This window comes from Panthera tigris, chromosome A2 (genome assembly GCF_018350195.1).
Source record: "Panthera tigris isolate Pti1 chromosome A2, P.tigris_Pti1_mat1.1, whole genome shotgun sequence".
NCBI classification, from domain to species: Eukaryota; Metazoa; Chordata; class Mammalia; order Carnivora; family Felidae; genus Panthera; species Panthera tigris.
The window spans coordinates 149,445,726-149,464,837 of NC_056661.1; the positions used below are offsets into that span (position 1 = coordinate 149,445,726).

At 36.3% G+C, this 19,112-nt stretch overlaps 1 protein-coding gene across 7 annotated transcripts in view; it reads right to left on the reverse strand.

The window, feature by feature from the left end:
• Window positions 1-19,112, reverse strand: part of CNOT4 (CCR4-NOT transcription complex subunit 4) — a 145,006-nt gene that overhangs the window by 18,721 nt on the left and 107,173 nt on the right. For 5 of the 7 annotated variants that reach the window (XM_042973077.1, XM_007076261.3, XM_007076260.3 and 2 more), the window contains 3 exons: window positions 17,664-17,721; window positions 14,527-14,776; window positions 12,843-13,340 (listed from right to left, as the gene is read on the reverse strand). In XM_042973077.1, coding sequence (XP_042829011.1) covers window positions 12,843-13,340; window positions 14,527-14,776; window positions 17,664-17,721 — 806 coding nt within the window. Of the gene's footprint in view, window positions 1-5,118; window positions 7,825-12,842; window positions 13,341-14,526; window positions 14,777-17,663; window positions 17,722-19,112 lie in introns of those variants that run through there. The other 2 variants (XM_007076265.3, XM_007076264.3) reach the window with 1 other exon arrangement.

Here is a 19,112-nt window from a genome sequence, read left to right on the forward strand (position 1 = left end):
GGCCTGAGACTTTTTCCTCTGCTACATTCACCAAGTGGATTTAAATGAAAATTACTAAGTATAAACCTACACACACACACACACTTTCAAGCTCACATCCATAGAGAGAGCTACGCTTATAGTATACCTTTGCTAAGCAAACCTTTTCTTACATAACACTAATCAAATGTCACAAAGACACAGAGATTATTATTGCCATTTGAAAACTATTCAGACAGGTGCTTCAAACCTTTTTACCTACTCAGGAAAACATGTACACTAAAGCTCTTTTACCTAACAGCTCCTTGCCTTCTTCTCCCTTTTGAAAGGGCAGTCTATGAAAGTTGCTCTACCCACAGCTTAGGTAATACTGTTGTGAAGAGTTATGCAGTATTTGAAGGTTTAATATTTGCCTTTCGGCCTATAAGGTAAAAACACCGAGTATACTAGATGAGATGCACACAGCCCCACAAGGAATGGTCAAAATTCTCACGGCTGGAGTGCGTTATTTTGCTATTTTAACACGGAGATAAAGAACAGTACTAGACCACTGAATTGTACACTTTAAAGCAGTTCATTGTATGTTATGTGAGTTTCACCTCAATATAACAAAAAAAGGTACTGAGTGCTCTAAAGGCTTTATAAATTTTATGGAGGGGGGGGAAAGCTTTTGTGGTGTTGCTTTTTAAAAGAGCACAACAGTGGGCCTGGGTACCATACACGAGCTGGAGCAAAACCACTGTTCTAAGCACGGTGCTTTCCTGGGTCAGTTAGAGCTTCCAGGAACCCTTCGAATAATCATAAAATGTCAAGTGGACTAAGAACAAAGTAAAGTCAATGGCTGCCTTAGGAAGTATGGTCTGAAGCAACCTGGAAAGAATGGACTGGTTCTTTCAGTACAGCTATTTCCAGCTGTTTCGTGGAACTTCCAGGTACTTCAGTTCAATTCTCAAGTAGCTTAGATTGCTTGGGCCTGTCTTCAGTTCTAGGTAACTAGCAGTTACAGACTAGATTTCTGTGGAACTCGAACCCAGGGTAGATGCTCTAAAACACTATGGAACAGAACAGATTCCCCTTATGAATTCTGAACTCTCAGGATAATTCTTTGGAGAGAGTTCCACTGGCATTAAAGCCTGGTATATCCAGCAATATATGGTTGCTAAGAATAATACTCGTGGCAGCAAATCACAGGGCAGAAAGAAGATCTAAGCAGCAGTGGCTTCTCGATCCATCAGCACAGTTTCACAAACAGTATTTCTGAGCAATGATTTGCCCTTTCAGGTATTACCACTTTTACATGTCATAGTTGATATTTCAGCCGACATATATGAAACAAGTCCAGTGATGACTTATATTTTAATGTCAATAAATTAAGAGTGCTTCCAAACTAGGCGTATTTGCTATTAATTAAATGAGGGGAAAATGTCATTTATCTCTATCTCCATCCCTATTTCACTATTATCTTCAGCAATTTTTCCTAAAGGTCACATCTAAGTGTACAAACCTTAAGAGTAGATTAGTTCAGTAACTTGCAGGTTTATATCTATTCACATAGCATATTCTCTGGAGGGGCAAACTGTCAAAATGCTTTTATAATCTTCTATGATAAAGTTCTGAATTTCTTTGCTACTCTTCAAAAATATAGTACTTAATTCCAATCTGCTATATAAAGCAGAATGACCCAGTACCACCAAGTAAGAAGAGAAACTTTCCCTATGTAAGTGGAAAGCTGGTTCTTTTCAGTTTTGCACTTGGGAGAAACTAGCTTACACTTGTAACATGGGCTCTTCAACTCTGCCTCATCACATGCCACACCCACTGCCTCTAAATCTTCCACAGCATGAAACAGGTCTACTATCCCTCACACTCACTGGGCTCACCTATACCTGTCCGGTCTCATCCCTGGCTCTTCCCAAGCCTTCCCCTACATTCTGCTTCCACACCCTGCTGTGCTGAGGAAGAAACGTTTATTCCATTGTGGACGTTTTCCTTTGGGTCACTGACTTACAAAAACCTGACCCAGGATTCACGAAGTGGTATCACGCTTTCTCAGTTCTCTCTCATGCAGTCTGCATTCTTACTCTCAAGAAATGACTGGAAGAAAAGTGAGTAGATAAGAGATCACAGGGGTTGTGAAAGCCAGCCACCTTTCCAAAGGGGGAATGTTAGACATTTATCTACCACCCTTTCCTTGGTTTGCACTCACTGCTCAATACTGAATGGTCAACATACTGACCACAGTCTCCTAATCTGTCAGTCCCTTAACAACACTATGCCTGTTCTTTATCCTCACCAAAATCTAAAGTCACTGAACTCGCTTCAACACCCTCACACCAATGGTTCTTTCTCTTCTTGACCACAAGATTAGGTGTTTCAATGATGTCTTCTTTTCTTTTTAAACTTTTATTATCTATCTATCTATCTATCTATCTATCTATCTATCTATCTATCTATGTATCTATGTATCTACAATCTTTAAGTAGGCTGTAGGCCCAATGTGAGGCTTCAACTCATGACACCGAGGTCAAGAGTTGCATTCTACCGACGGAGCCAGCCAGGCACCCCTCAATGCTGTCTTCTTGAATATCTTTGTATCCCTTTCTTCTTCTTTTAACCAAACTTTCAATATTTGCTTTGTCTATCCTTGATGCTTTGTGCACAACCAGAGAAACATACAAGACCATACCTATTTGAACTCTACAAGTTTTAAATTTGATCCTTATCTTTACTCAGCAATTCTCGAATTTCTCTTTGATGCACTTCTAGGCTTATTCTTACAGATTTATTTGACCGCCTTTCTTTACAGAATCCCATCTCTGCTCTTCACTCCCATTCTCGCACACCACGCATTCAATAATTACTGATCTGAGTCCTTTCCTCTATTCTCATTTTCTCTACTCTTGCATACTCTCTGCTAGATTTTTTGCTTGTTCTTACAGAGAACAAGGCCCTCCTCTCTAAAGCTAAACCTATAACCTAACCTCATCTCAGGAACTTCTCTCTTCCCAGCACTACCAAAATCCGTAATCCTAATGGATTGGCCTACCTTCTCCTTAGCACTGTCCAAGTCTTCCTCTCAACTGGCCCTTTATGTTTTGCTTTGGAATATTTATCCACCTTATCTGAAAGCAATGCATTCTAATACCTACCACCCATCTAATAAACATCTTATTCTTCTCCTTCCCTTAGTTACCAAATGTCTTAAGTAAGTTATCAATAAATTCTGTATCCATATCCTTGACACTTCCTCATGAATCCTAGGAATCTGGCTTCCATCTGTACCTTTATGAAAGTTACATTTTAAAGATCACCAGAGACCTAGACAAACCTGAAGGACTTTTCTTAGATTTCATGTTTTCTGGCTTCTAATTCATAATTTCTTCTCCATTCTTATACCATTACTGTCCTAATCCAGGCCATCTCATTTGCACTGGCCAGCAATAACATACTGGAACATTTTCTTCATTTCAAGCAAACACATTACCAAATTAATATTCTTAAAATGCTACAATGAAGTTACATCTTTACCAAAGAACCTATAGTTCTCTACCATTGACCATATCCACATCTGAATTAACTATTCTTCCTCGTTTTCCAGGCTCTGAGCCCTTACTCCACCTCTCCGTATGACCTGGACACTTCAGACGAGTCCATCTCCCTACTGTCCTTCTCTCCTAACCCCTAGGGACCACTCCAATCTCTGTCCCTGGTTCTTTGTTCATCTGTTCCCATTATTGCATTTCCCCCTTCCATTATCTACATTTCAGCCATCCTTCAAAATCAAAAAGCCCCATACTTTTTTAGTGAAGGCTTTCCCTGAGCCAGCTTACATTAACTTCTTTAATTCCCATTTCTCCTTTTGTATCAGCATGGTGTTTGGTTAGTTCACTAAACATTTCATGTGTAAATACCTGCATATATTACTGCCATTTACTCAGCACAAGGAGACAATGTAGTAGGTACTCATTCAGATACAAAGGCTGAGTGAAGCAAGACACAGCACTAAGGGCAGAGGACTTGACACTGGACAACTGGTTTCGGTCCATATTTTATAGAAAAAGACACAGGTATCATTGCTTTAGGCTATCACCTCTTGATAAGATAATCTTTCAAAAAAGTTATTGTGCTTTCAACTGTATGGTATCCATTTCTTAAAGCCAATTAAGCAAATTTGGGGAAACTTCAAGATCAAATAAAAAAATCTAAAACCTTGTAACTCAACGAGATAAAACATCCCCCAGTTTTTAACATATGCACATATAACAGAGTGGTCTTCATTTTAAGATTTCTATGCACCTGCAATTCATTCCTTTTTCTTGGCTTTCTGAGGCAACGCCTCTGTGGGAGTAGCTCCCTATGGACCTGTATCACAGCAAAAGAGAGCTCTGGCAATCCTGAAGGTGCTTGGAACACAGTACAAATAGGAGCCATGTCAGTAAAAATGGGCACAGCCACAATGCATTCAAGTGTTTTCTTTAAAAGAACATATATATAGAAAGCTCTACTTAACACCCAGGACACTAAGAGTTAGAGACATGAGCATACATATACGACTAAGACACTTAAATTAGAATCACGAATGTATGTCTTCCCTAGTAAGAATTTTTTCACTCCTTCCAAATTATCATCTATTTAAAAATTTCAGCTATCAATATTTAATACCCTTTGTTGCCACTGTCAGAGCAATGAATAATAAAATGAGTCTTGGTTGCTATGGCTGTTCTCATTGTTATATTAAGAGCTGACCCTATAGAAACCGTTTGAAATAAAACTGTCACTAGACTGTTATCCTTGACGATAGGATCTGTGCTTCATTCAACCTTGTATCCCTCAAGACCTAACTCAGGTCACTACACAGAATAGGCACTCAGTTATTTGATTAATACTCTGCTGAAATAAGAGAAGAATAGATAAAAGCACCACCTGGAAAAACAAAATGCAACAGCAGAATGAAAAGGAAAAGTATTAATCAGAAAGTATTTTCTAATGGAATCTTTAAGAAAATAAAAAGAGGCACTTGACATTCATCATGACTTAAATCATTCATCCAGGTCTCTATTTCTTGCAGTGGCACTAAAACCATTTCAAGTTAGCAGTTCTTAACTTTTCTTCGGGGGCGGGGCGGGGGGGGAAGGAAGTGTCACCAAACCCTTTATAAATCTGTAACTATGGATTTTCCCTCCAGAAAAAAGTGGGCAGCTGTACATACATACAAATTCCTAACTTTGCTAGTACATCCAAAGGGTTCTGATCTCTGGCTTTAAAAACTCCTGAATTAAGAAACAGACTAGTAATTTTTTAAAAGTTAGGATGTAAAAGCGTAAAAGGCTTCCCTCGTGCATGACACATCAATCATGCAGGAATTTAATAAAAATTAATCTGAAGCTTTTTAGAATTTTTCATTCTTTACCATCATTTATTTGGTTTCATCAATTTACTTGCTATGTCAAGCAGTACTTTCTCCTGTGTTGTCATTTCTTCGTGCTTTAACATAATTCATTACAACTTGATTTCAAGACTTCATTTAAAAAAAGAAACATACTATATGGAATATTAAATAAGCAAAACGGTGAGGCTTATTATTCTAGGTTTACAAGGTCTTGAAATCACAAAGTTAAAGGATAATCTTCAGCTATTCAATGTGAAAATATGTAACCTGAAGCCTAAATGACCAAGAAGCATTTTCCTGACGTATGGTGTGTGTCAAAGTGTAGAGGATACAGAAGCAAACCGGAGAGAGTTCTGGGTCCTAGCAAGTCTAGACAAACCACCTGACACTTTTTTGGACCTGGCTAGGAAGGAGAAAGGAGAGAGAAAGTGACCACAGGAAAGAAGCATTGTTTAACACGTGTTATCTCTCTCTCAACACAGAGAAGTAAAGTAAATGGGAGCGAACCATTAGTCTTTGTAAGAAGATCCAGGCACTGAAAGGCTTGCACTGAGGGCTGGAGAAAGCTAGGTACTAGTAAGTTTCATTACAGGAAGCCCAAGTTTGTTAACAAAGCCTAGAAACCTTAACATCACAGGAGACAGTAAGTGGATGTCTTGACCTCTTAGAGCAAAATGAAACCATGATTAACTCATGATAAAAGGCTTCTAAGAAGGCTACAATATTTTATTTATATTTTCTATATTTCTTGTAATGCTGCCCTAGAATCACTTCTGAATAGAAATTACAGATTGTCATTTATGCAGAATTTTACAAAAAAAAAAAAAATTAAATGGCTAGATAATTAGCTGTTCCTACACGCTCAGTTAACCAAAGCGAAGGTTAACTAAAAACAGATTTTAGTTTACCTGCTATACCTGAGGACAAAACCATCTAATTTGCTTATTATGCCTAACAGAAAATAATCAGACTTTATATGAAGAGGTACCCTTGAAAACTCCAACATGATATTAAGTATCACTTCCTAATAACATGTTTTAAGATTATTATTATTTTAAATACTTAGGCTTCCTTTTTTGGTATTCATGTTACTCTTTTAATATTTTTCAAAAAATAAAGGCATAGCTTTTATCACAATTGTTTTCTGAAAATGTCAAGAGGAGAGCGGACTTTCCCCTTTCTTTCCAGATGCTTCATGTAGGCAGAATACGGTCACGTTTTCTGAATCAGTTTCTGTTCACCGCTCAGAATTTAATTGTTTATTTTCCTTCATTATCAGCTTTAAAACTATGTCAAAAAAGTGTGTATTATCCGAAAACATCACTTCACATTATGTCCTAACAGAGTATGCCACTATACTCTGAGACTAAAATTTCCTAGGACAACTTACATGGCCTAATTTTAGAGGCTCCTCAATCTCTTCTCCTCCACCTTAGTCTCATTCTGGCCAGGTACTTGTAATAGAGCTTTATTATCACATTTCAATTATTAAACAACGAAGTTTCAAACAGGTATCTCACAGAACTACCAGTTGTTCCATAAAAACGTCACGCTACTATGGTTGCTTCTTACATACAATGTTTACCCCAAATTCAAGTTTCTGATAAATCAACTGTAAGTTGAAATTCTGTTTCTGAGGCATTTCCTGGTATACTAGGCAGTGCATTAGAAAAGAGATATTGCATTTAGTCTATAGTAATTATCTTTTAACCTTCTGTATATAATTAACAACCATTCAGAAAGAAAGTGCAAATGTGCAAATGAGAGACAACAAAAACAGTTTCTAAACACGTAATGCATTCATATAGGATATAAATCCATACAACTAAAAATAAATGCTGACAACATCCTTCTGAGCATTAAGCGACACCACCAGTTTTGTGTTGTATGTATTCTTTCTTCTCAAGTATTCAAAGAAATGCAATAGACATTATCTTCTTAAATTTTCAAATTTTTCATGAGTATATTAGGATATTACCATTTTTTTCACAAATCAGAAAACAAGGAACTACCATTATCTTTGCATAATTTCAATAATAGAGCCAAAATAAGAACAATTCTAGCTAATCTCATCTGGGATCTTAATTAGTACTACAAGTTTATTTGTGTGAGTTAAAGATAGTATCACTCATGAGAAACAATGCCAAAATTATTATGCTAATAAATAGTGTTAAAGGCCTAAAGAAGAAATACTTTAGCAACTATGAGGTAACACACTAGTTGTAGGCATGAGGAACGTTTATATTGGCTCTTTTGGGTGTATACATTAAATGCGAAATCAGAAAGGAATCATGCAAAAATCCGGTTGCCCATGCAAGCACCCCAGAGTCTAATCCTCTCCTCTCAGTTCTGTTGTCAGGCCACAGTAGTGTGGAGACTTGTAGGCTGCTGTCCTTGTTGTAATGAATGGGAAGAGGCTGACAGTGGCATGGTCGAAACCTTCACCTCTTCTTCCCCTGTGGAAAAGTCAGTCATGGTCTAGTTATGGGTGACTAGATTTGTTAACAGTCCCTTTAAAAATGATTTCAATATTTGGAATACTGATACATATATAAAATACATGCTTAATGGCTGGAATCTGGGTGTGAAACAAGACATGAATTTCAAAATATAAACTTATCAAGTACCTAGAAAGTAGTTACACTGTAAACACACCCTTCAATTTAATACTATGTCAGGTATAAGAACAAATAGAATAGATTTAGGACTATAAATAGACAAAAAGGAAAAAAAAGAGACCAGGAAAGCCATTCTTTTCCAAGCCAATTGGACCCCCTTTAAATTCAGATACTCCTCTAACAGTAATAGAATTTTGTGAAAAAAATTAAAAATAAATTCACAGATGTGAAAACATGATTTTTAAAAGGAAAAATGACAAACCCATGTTTTAAAGGCAGAAATTATGTTTATAAAAAAGAAATAAAAAGATACAAATATTAACTCAGCAAATTACCATATAGCATCTGAATATTCAATGTGCACTTCTGAAGTAATGAGAAAATAGTCAAATGCTAGTAATACAATGATCCAATTGACTGAAAGCAAAGATGACTACTTCTAGGTCAGAGAACTATACATGAAATGAGATCAGTTCTCCTAATTATAATTGATAATTACTGTACAAGTGACTTTGTTTCACACATGACTCAAAATTCAATCAAGTCACTGCTAACATAGCTAATTCAGTAATCATATTTAAAGAAAAATGTCCCCTCACAAGTAAAACTGAATGCACAAAAACATGAAAAAAATCCAATCCTAAACAGTTTCAAATATTTTTCTAAGTATATCTTAAAATAACAATGCTTACAGACTGAGACTTACTATGATTGTTTTCCAAATAATTTTTAGCATTATGGATAAAAACATCTTGGCAGAGAGTTCTTGGAAAAACAAATCTGCAAAATTACATTTAGAAATACTTAACTGGCAGATTTAACGGACGACATGAAGAAAAAGACCTCTGGCCTTTAGAGCAGGTTCTTTCATTATTTTTCAGTAAATTGGCAAAGATTCTATCAATTCCAAGTATACAGCAAAGGAGGCTGTGTAAAGGAAATTTTAGACTACTAGAGCTGTTGGTGAGAACATGTTGCTGATAAGGACTGAGCAAGAGATTAATTTTTATGAAGTCGATAAACTTCATTCTACTTTGTAACTACAGGCCATATCCCTGAGCTGGGCCAATTGTCTCATGAATGGATACTGCTGATGAAAAGGGATCTGCAAGTGTGTGAGAGCATAAATCAATTACTATGGGAAGAAAGCCAAGTTCAAAGTACATGCCAGTGATCTTCATTTGTGAAGAAGAACATCTATGTTGCAGTGGTGAAACATTTCAGTTTGAACGTGGGATCTGGGTACTTATCCCAATTCTACTACTAATTGAATGTTTGACCTTTAACAAATTATTTAACCTTTCTGGAACATAGCTCTACTATTTCTAAAATGAAGGAGTTGAATAAGGTAAGTCACTTTTTAGGACAAGAAAAGTCCTTTCTTAAAAGCACACAGTGTCAATAATAAAGATCTAAATGGACTTACTATAACTGCCCACTAATCAAAGTTTTCCACCAAGAATATTTATTTCAAAAGTCCTTCTAAGCTTAGCAAACTGGATGTGCAGCCAAGAAAATGCTGCTAAAAATTTTTCGCCTAATTAAGAAAGTAACTAATTTTCAATGAAAAAAAAAGTGTTTTCATTTAGGCAAAAGAAATGGAAGCTGCATTTCTGTCAAACCTCTGGCAACTGTCTTTCCCGTGATAGGTTTCAGATACATAAATTTTTAATAATTTAATTGAAACAAAAACTCAACACTTAAATACAAATATATAACACATAGAGACATGGTATCTGTAGGATATATAGGTGACTGACACCTGACTGTGTGCTTGTAAAGGTCAGGGACACTGTTTTGCTCTAGGTATCTAAAGAATAAATAAATAGACGTGCCTTTTCCAGTGTTGAGTACTGGCTAAGCATATCTTAAAGTGGCAGGTATCATAGAAAGAGTATGTACTCTCCATTATGAAGCACTTAACCAATATATACCCTGATAAGACACCATGATATTCATTGCAGGATACAAAGTTGAACCTAATTTCAATAGTTCAACTCAAGTACAAATGAGTTACAACTAGGGGTGGGGAAGGCAGATACTGCCTAGGTATTAACTTGCTTCATATTACACAGTTAAAATGTATATAGTTTTCCAGAATTTTATTTCTGTCATTTCTAATTGGTATTGAAAATCCCAGATCATCTGGCTACAATTATCTATTCAGTTTTGAGGCTTAGCACATTCAGCTTCCTGAGGTATTTGCCAAATATTTATAGGACGTCAGAGTATTCTGTGTAACTCTTGATAACAATTTTAAATATTTTGGTGCATTAAAACTAAAATTTCTCTTGTCATCAGAGACTTGAAAATAATCTAATAAAGAAGCTTAATCATCAGTCACCATTTAAATACCAAACCAGTATGCAGAGTCAAAAACGGAAAACCTGAAATAACAAGCTCTCCCAACCTCCCACAAAACACGACAATGATTCAGAACCTACAAGGTGGTGACTTCATTCTTAGAATTTCTGGGAAAAAAAGTATTTTATGCTCTATGGTTGAGTATATGTTAAAAGGAAAACCCACAAAAAGAGGACCATAATGTAATGCCACGTTTTTGTCTTTTTTTTTCATAAATATCTAGTTTAGATGAAGATTTCAAATGATTAACACGAGGACAACTACACTCACAACTCTGTAATTATTCCTTCCCACTGTGGCATTTTCATAATATATACGGGTTTGAAATATTTGGGTTAAAATTGTTTTTGTGCTGATGGACAATATGATAACTGTGAAATCAGAAGAACAGATAACTTACTGAAGATGGTCATGTAATAAATAAGTCAAAGAAAAGTACACAATGAAGACAGCTAAGAACTAGAGTCCCACAAAGGCCCCCTTCTTCCTATTGTATCAAGTGCACACTGTACCCTTGCTGTCAGAGTTCCCCATGTTCTCATCCATTCTATTTATACAATACATGAAGCACCTCCCGTTACTGAAGGCAGTTCTATTGCTTCTTAATGAAATTACATACGAATTCCTGCCTCTACGCCTTTACTAAGGAGTCCCATCAGTATAAAAGATCTTTCTCTTTTCCCCACTAACCCAAATCCAAGATACCATAGTACAGATCAATTCCTACTTCTTCAATGAAGCCTCCCCAATAATTAAAGGCTCAACTGAGTTCTCTCATATTCCAGTATCATATAGTCACCGCTTTCATACATAATATTAATTTTATTTCTTCAACTATACTGCAAAATACCTGGAAATAGTACCCATATTTTATAGTTCTTTTGTATTACCCATATGGCCTACTTCTCTGTTGGGCAAACAGTATCCCAAATACTCATTATCATTGATGTAATATTTTATTTTTAAATGTTAAGGATATTTCGGGGAACTTAACTTTAACTCTTAATGTTATAATCAGTTATGAGATACACTACTAGTCATTACATGCCACGTTCCTAAAATGATTAAAGCAAAACGAAACAAAATTACGCTCTGATATGCTGTCTCGAATGGAAGGGAAAAAAGCAGTATCAGGAACTGAATACCTAAGTGTTTCCCAAGTGAATATCATGTAGAAGGAGAGGACTCAAAAATGCCACTCGGAATTACCTACTAACTGCCATAATCAAATGAACAAACATCATGAGTTCCACCGATATACGAACCACTACATTGGTGCTATCATGCTCATGTAAGTGAACTTCGCTGTATCAACTGTTAGATTCACTGTATCAAAAGCCACAAACCATATTCTCTGAACTCAGTTACTTGTCTTGAAAATGAAATGAAATGTGGTTGGTCACAAAGGGAACAGAGTCAAAGAACTCTGATGGATCTCTTCAAATTTACCTATCAACCTTGCTAGACACAAGAGAACGAACGACTTGCTGGTAACAGCACGTTATTACGGTAACACTATGCCATGCCGTATCTTAAAGGCCATGACAAGGGATAAAAATGAATTTTATTAATTATGTAACAGAGTGAGGGACTATTCTATTCTACTTGAGAGAATCGGGAGAGAAACAAACTCTCTCTCTTACCAGTCATCTCTAAAGTCCAAATTAAATAAACTGAAAAAAACCAAAACCTATAAATAAGAAGGATTCCTTTAGACAAAGAAGTCAGTTGATCTAATAAATGTTATGTGGGACCTTAAAACCCAAAAGTTCTGAAACCTTCAAGGGTAGCAGTATAAAACCAGAAGTATTCTGGTACCACTTAAAGGAACCAAATATTTTTCCCAGAAATAAAAACATGACAGACAAAAAGGGAAAATATCTCTCAGCAATTGCTTTTTCACAGAAAGTATACTTATACACATATGTCTGTGAAACATGAATAATCAGAGTTCTCAAAGATTAAGTACTTTACTAACATAAAGCACAGTTTGTGTGTGTGCGCGTGCCTAGCAGTCAAAATAATTACCAAAAGTAGTTACAGAATGGCTTTATCCCTCATGCTCTCACTAATTACCATCTTAAAAAATATTTTTTTTCATTATTTTCCTTTTAGAATGTATAATCAGAATTTTTACCATGGTGTTGAACTTTTACCATGGTGTTGAAATTATAGCACCATAATTTCAGAGTCCGTTTTTTTTCTTTTTCTTTGTGCATTTATATTCCATATGGAAGTTTGGTAACTACTCTGTTAAATAAAATGCTTCCAAGTTATAACTAGTTATAATACTCCACCATCCTTATAAAGCTCAATATTACAAGGCATCCATCCAGTTAAAATTTTTTTGGATTATAAGGACTTTTTTTTTTCCCCATAGAAATTTCCAAGAATAGTAAGTACTCTGTTATTCAAAAATTCTCTCCCTACCCACCCAACAACCTGAAGGCATGAGATATTCACAAATTCTCAAAGGCTATAAATGAACCTACCTGCTATAGGGATCCCTCCCAGACCTGTGTTGTGCTGTGGCGGGAGATTCAAGTCCAAGAAATTACTATTTGAGGTGGGGTTTGCTGTGTGGTTCAAGTGCATGATGCTATTGCGTGGAAAGGCCATCCAAGGATAGCGGGCTGCCTGGCCTGGAAAACTGAATGAATTATAAACTGCTCGGTGCTGCTGAAATTGAGGGAACCTCTGTGGCAAGACTGAAAAGGTACTATTGAGAGAGTTGGCGTTTGTCGGTGCAGCAGGATGCAGGAATCCAGAGCCCGGACCTTTGGCGGTTGTAGTGTGTGAAGAGGAGTTCTGAAGAGACGTGGGCGAAAGGGAAGGCTGGTCTTGGACTGACAGTTCCTTTTCAATCAGGTCTGCTAAGGCTTTTCGAGTGACGTCAAAGGGATCAAAACCCAAGTCATCCTCTGGTTGTTTAGAAGAACCAAAGCCAAATGCTGCTTGCCAGTCTGTGGAGGACGATACCGGGATTGTTTCTGTTGGGAAGACAATTAGTGATGAATTTTAAATACATAGTTTACTTGCATACTTAACGAGCGTCCACACTAGTGAAAGTTAAACACGTTATATTACAAGATAAAGGCAAATATAACCAAAATTTGTATGATTTCTTAGCACGTTAAAATTATAACATTATAAAAATCCTCATATACTTTTAGCAATGATTCCATTCTTATTAACTTCAAAAAAACTGAATGACAGAAACTGATTTTACTAATCAAAGAAAACAAAGTACTTGAAACCCAAATTATACTTTCAGCTGTTCATAATCCAAACCTGGAGAAAGTCATTTAAATGAAATAAGGTAACAAACGTGATGTAACAGAATTCAATTAGTAAAGTTTACTTTTAAAAATATATTTATCGGAGCGCTTGGGTGGCTCAGTCGGTTAAGCGACCGACTTCGGCTCAGGTCATGATCTCACGGTCCGTGAGTTCGAGCCCCGCGTCGGGCTCTGTGCTGACAGCTCAGAGCCTGGAGCCTGTTTCAGATTCTGTGTCTCCCTCTTTCTCTGACCCTCCCCAGTTCATGCTCTGTCTCCCTCTGTCTCAAAAATAAAATAAATGTTAAAAAAAAAAATTAAAAATATATTTATCAAAGACAAAGTCCAAGTAATTTTGAATATATGCTTTATATACTGTTAGGAAAAAATAATGTAACTTAATGAAAAAGTATCTACTTAAATTTTATTATTTTTTAAAACTGTCTGCTCCACTCATAATAGGTGCTATATTGTCAATGTTAACTTTATGGCATCCTTCACATTAATAAAACTTACAATGAATAGAAATGAAAATAGCTCAAAAATGCCAAAATATAACCTTCAATATTAACTATCATACCTCTCTGTCATCTGGATAAAAAAAAAATCTTTAACTGTGTAAACACAAATATGATTAAATATATCAGCCCTTAATAATTCCTAGAGGAATAAGCATTTTATTATCAGAAAAATGATCTAACCCTTCATTTCTGAAGATATCTGTTAACACAGTAAGTTCTAGGTCATACAACTACTTATCTGGCTATCTTATTCCACGCAGTTTAAATGTTTACAACTGCACGAAAAAGCAAGAGCGGGGACAGGGGTAAAAACACATCCATGAGGTCTCATTCCAGTCTAAGTAAAATGATTCACATGCAGCAGTTCTGTCGTATACCTGATGTGAAGAGACTCTGTGGCTCTGGTGCTGTAGGCCAGTCACTGGACGTCTGTGGGGAGCTGGGGAAAGGAGGAAGCCCACTTGGGATCGGGTTGGGATGGCGAAAGTTATCTGAGAATAACGACTGTGACTCAGTTACTGCCCCTTCAAAAGGAGACCGTGCACTGTGATTGGATGAACTGATGGGGATGACAGGATTGGATTTTGATAAACCAGGTGGTGGTGAAGGCGTATCACTGTTAGATATCTAAATAAAATAGGAAGGGAAAAGAATAATCAATATTAAGTTTATATACTTTAATAAGCCATCGTTAAAAAGGCTTGCAACAAAAGATATTAGAACAACGGTCTTCAAACTGGGTGCTTAAGACTTTATGAGAACATGAATTTTCAAATAAAAATCCTTTTTTTTTTTTTTTTTTTTTGGATTGACCCTCCTTGAAAAGACTAAGTCAGTCTCCTCTCCTTTCAGAACCTACCTTCTCTCACTTTATAAAGAAAAGAGTATTTCTCACTCTTTGACCAAAAGTGAAAACTTTCTGAGAGCAACAAAAATGTATTAGAAATATTCAGACTGGTGATAAGTGACTAATGACCTGATTCTTTTGCAAACTACGTGATTCTCAATACTTAAGAACAAAATGGAAAGAAGATCTAATCAAGTTATTTCTAAAACATCATTAAAAATAATTTTTAGGAGGGTGGCTCAGTCAGTTAAGTGACCGACTCTTGATTTCGGCTCAGGTCATGATCTCACGGTGCATGAGCTCAAGGCCTGCATGGGTCTCCATGCGAATAGCACGGAGTCTGTTTGGGATGTTCTCTCTGCCCCTCCCCACTTGCTCTCTCTCCCTCCCTCCCAAAATAAGAAAATAAACTTTTAAAAAATCTTTAAGAAAAATAATTTTTGGGACGCCTGGGTGGCTTGGTTGGTTGAGCGTCCGACTTCAGCTCAGGTCAAGATCTTGTAGTTCATGAGTTCAAGCCTTGCATTGGGCTGTCTGCTGTCAGCACAGAGCCCGCTTCAGATTCTCTTGATCCCCTGCTCACATTCTCTTTCTCAAAAATAAACACTTAACAAAATAATTTTTATGATAAACCTTTATATGATTTTTTAATTTAAAAAAATTTTAAGTTTATTTAGTTTCAGAGAGACAGAGACAATGCAAGCAAGGAAGGGGCAGAGAGAGAATCCCAAGCAGGCTCTGTGCTGCCAGTGCAGAGCTAGATGTGGGGCTTGAACTCACGGAACTGTGACATCAAGACATGAGCCAAAAACAAGAGTCAGACGTTCAACCGACCGAGCTGCCCAGGTGCCTCAATCTTTATATGACTCTTAGGTATTGAATTCATAGAAGGAGTTCAAAAAGTCAATACTGATATAACACTCTTACTTCCCCCCACCTATATAAACAAGACACCTGAGCACTGATGTTATAAAATGAAAAAATGACTAACAATATAGTTAAAACTTGTCTCCTTTACCAACAGGTAATATTCATCTATGGATGCATGAAAACCAATTTTAAAATAGCTCTATCTCGTTAAGAGATAAATGTCCAATATTAGTGTTGATGTTTAAAATTTTTATCAAATTCTGTATTTATATAAGTTGTTTTGATCAAAACTACAAATAAAAATTCAGAAGAAAGGGGTGCCTGGGTGGCTCAGTTGGGTAAGTGTCTGACTCTTGATTTCAGCTCAGATCATGATCTCACGGTCAATGAGATTGAGCTCTGCCTCAGGTTCTGTGTTGACAGCATGGAACCTGTTTGGCATTCTCCCCCTCTCTCTGCCCCTTCCCTGCTTGCATGTGCTTCTTTCTCTCTAAATAAATAAACTTAAAAAAATTTCAGAAGAAAGAAAATTGGCATTTTTTAGCCTTGTGTCAGAAAAACATTTTTTTCCAATTCAAAATTCATGTCTATTTTTATTTAAGAGAAGTATATGCCTGTCAAGAACAAACTATGTTGTATTAAGGTAATATTCTATAATGGCAGTGGAAACAGACAAATGAGTTCAGGGGAACAAGGAATGTTGTAAAATTTCTGATTGTTAAAAAAAAATAGCATGTATATATTTTTTTAAATGAAGGACAGAGCAACAACACATTTTGATATCTGAATCTCTTAGAAACTTATTAAAAAGCAATGTAGTGCATTTATTTAAAAACACCAATATTTATAATATCCTGAAAATTACATCCTTTACAACTATTTTTAACTTATTATGAAAAAAATCTTTATTTCTCTGGAGAGAGAAGAGGAAAGAAAGAGCAGGGGAGGGGCAGAGTGAGAGGGGGAGAGAGAGAGAATCCCAAGCAGGTTCCACACTCAGCATGGAGCCTGATGCAGGGGTCAATCCCATGACCACGAGATCATGACCCGAGCTGAGATCAAGAGTCAGACAGATGCTTAACTGAGGCACCCCAAAAGCAGTGTATTTTAGATCTCTAAGTTTCTCAAAAACATTGTGGGGAACTAGCCAGTCTTTATGGAACAGATTAGAACTACATTTTTCTATGCCCATGTAAGAAGACGCACAGAGATTTATGCAGTGAAAAACTAGCAAATAGACAAGATGATACAAAGCAGGACACAAAGATCAGAATCTCACTCAGTTTCACTGTGGATACAACTTTGAACTTAACTATTTAGTTTGTTATTTCAAAGCCCACAGTCATTCGGGGATAGGGGCAAACTGTTGGAGGCAAGGACACTGTGAGAAACAGAAGATTAAAGTTGACAATAAGCAACAAGGGGGGTATACAGCAGAGAAATAACTCTTAAGAATAAAGGGGGCATGCTAGTCTGAGACCATTTTGTAGATGGTCAAAAAGACCAGTAGTATCAACAGACTCATATGACACTAAAATACTGAGATACCATACAATATGACATATGGTCATAAGGATAAATCTGAGTCATCAAGAAAAGGTTAAGTTATGCTCTTACACAGTAATTCTGTGAAGGAAAAGAAGATTCATTATACTACATTTAAAAAAGGATATCCACTAAAAGTATTGTTAAATTGTCTCAGTAAAGTATTTTCCACTATCCAGAAAATTCACTTGCACAGAATGCTTTGTTTCAAGAGAATGGAATATAAACGAAGTACAGAATCAAGAGCCTTACCTGCTGTGAATTATCACCATTCCCTATACTGAGAGAATCTGAAGGTTTGTCAATGGGGCTGCAAAAAGAAAACACATAGAGTAAAATCAGAGTAAAGTCATTCTCCCACAAGAAAAACAAACACCCCAAAAGCCAGAAAAATAGATATTTTATCATCTTAACATTTGTTGATGCACTCTGATGTAAAGATATTGGTTTAGATGTTGAGGATACAAAGAAGTATAAGATCAAATCCCTACACTTGAGCAACTTAACTTACATTCTAACTAGATTCTCCAAAAACAATGGGTGAAACCATAACTTATGAAAAAAAGTACTGATTAAAGTGAGTACTGTTGTAGTAGGTCAAAAATTTAATCCATTATTTAGCTTTGTGCGCATGATAAACACATTCTCCATTAAAATTCTTGGAATAATACTCACCTATTTTTCCCGGTGTTTAACAGAGGGCATAAAAGTCACCCAAATATTCCCTACAGGTTCTTAAGAGCAACAAATTTCCTTTACTACTTCAAAATCCTAGTTACAACCCTAGAGAAGGCATGTGTGTGTATAAATGCACACACACACGGCGCCTGGGTGGCTCAGTCGGTTGAGTGTCTGACTTCGGCTCAGGTCATGATCTCACTGTTTTGTGAGTTTGAGCCGACAAAACAGAAACTTTTGTGCAAACTATTTACTTAAAAAAGTTTTTTTTTAATGTTTATTTATTTTTGAGAGACAAGAGAGACACAGCATGAGCAGGGGAGGGGCAGTGAGAAAGGGAGACAAAAATCTGAAGCAGGCTCCAGGCTCTAAGCTGTCAGCATAGAGCCCAACACGGGGCTCAAACTCATGAACATCAGATCATGACCTGAGCCGAAGTCAGACGCTCACCCAACTGAGCCACCCCGGTGCTCCATAGTTTAAACAAAAACCTAAAACTTGACTTCCATATGGAGCAAATGCAGCGCGACAGTAAAGTAACACATAACTGCTGACTTAAAACCAAAACAAAATCTTTATAAGCATTATAACACTGACCTAGCAAACCATTTCCATAACTAACTTTATTTAATCCAGCACATCAATAAAAGATAACTATGATTATATAATTATATATAAATATCATATAATTATAAAATTACATAATTATAAAAATACTAATACTTATTCTGATACAGTATTACAGGGAGACAAATTAAGATTCCAAATTTCTCAAAATTATTTTATTGGCCTGAAATATGTACAAAGTTATCCTGATAGGCAGACAACCCACTGGTACCACATTTAATTGCTCTAGAAAAATTTAACAAGGTCTAGTACCCAATCACAATACCAAGTTTATCTTCTGCACAAACATCACCAGATGCTCTTGACTCTGACAAGTAGGTCTGGAATTCACTAAATATCATCTTTAGTTGTTATTATTCACAAAATATCAATTAATCAATTCATTTTAAGTTAAAT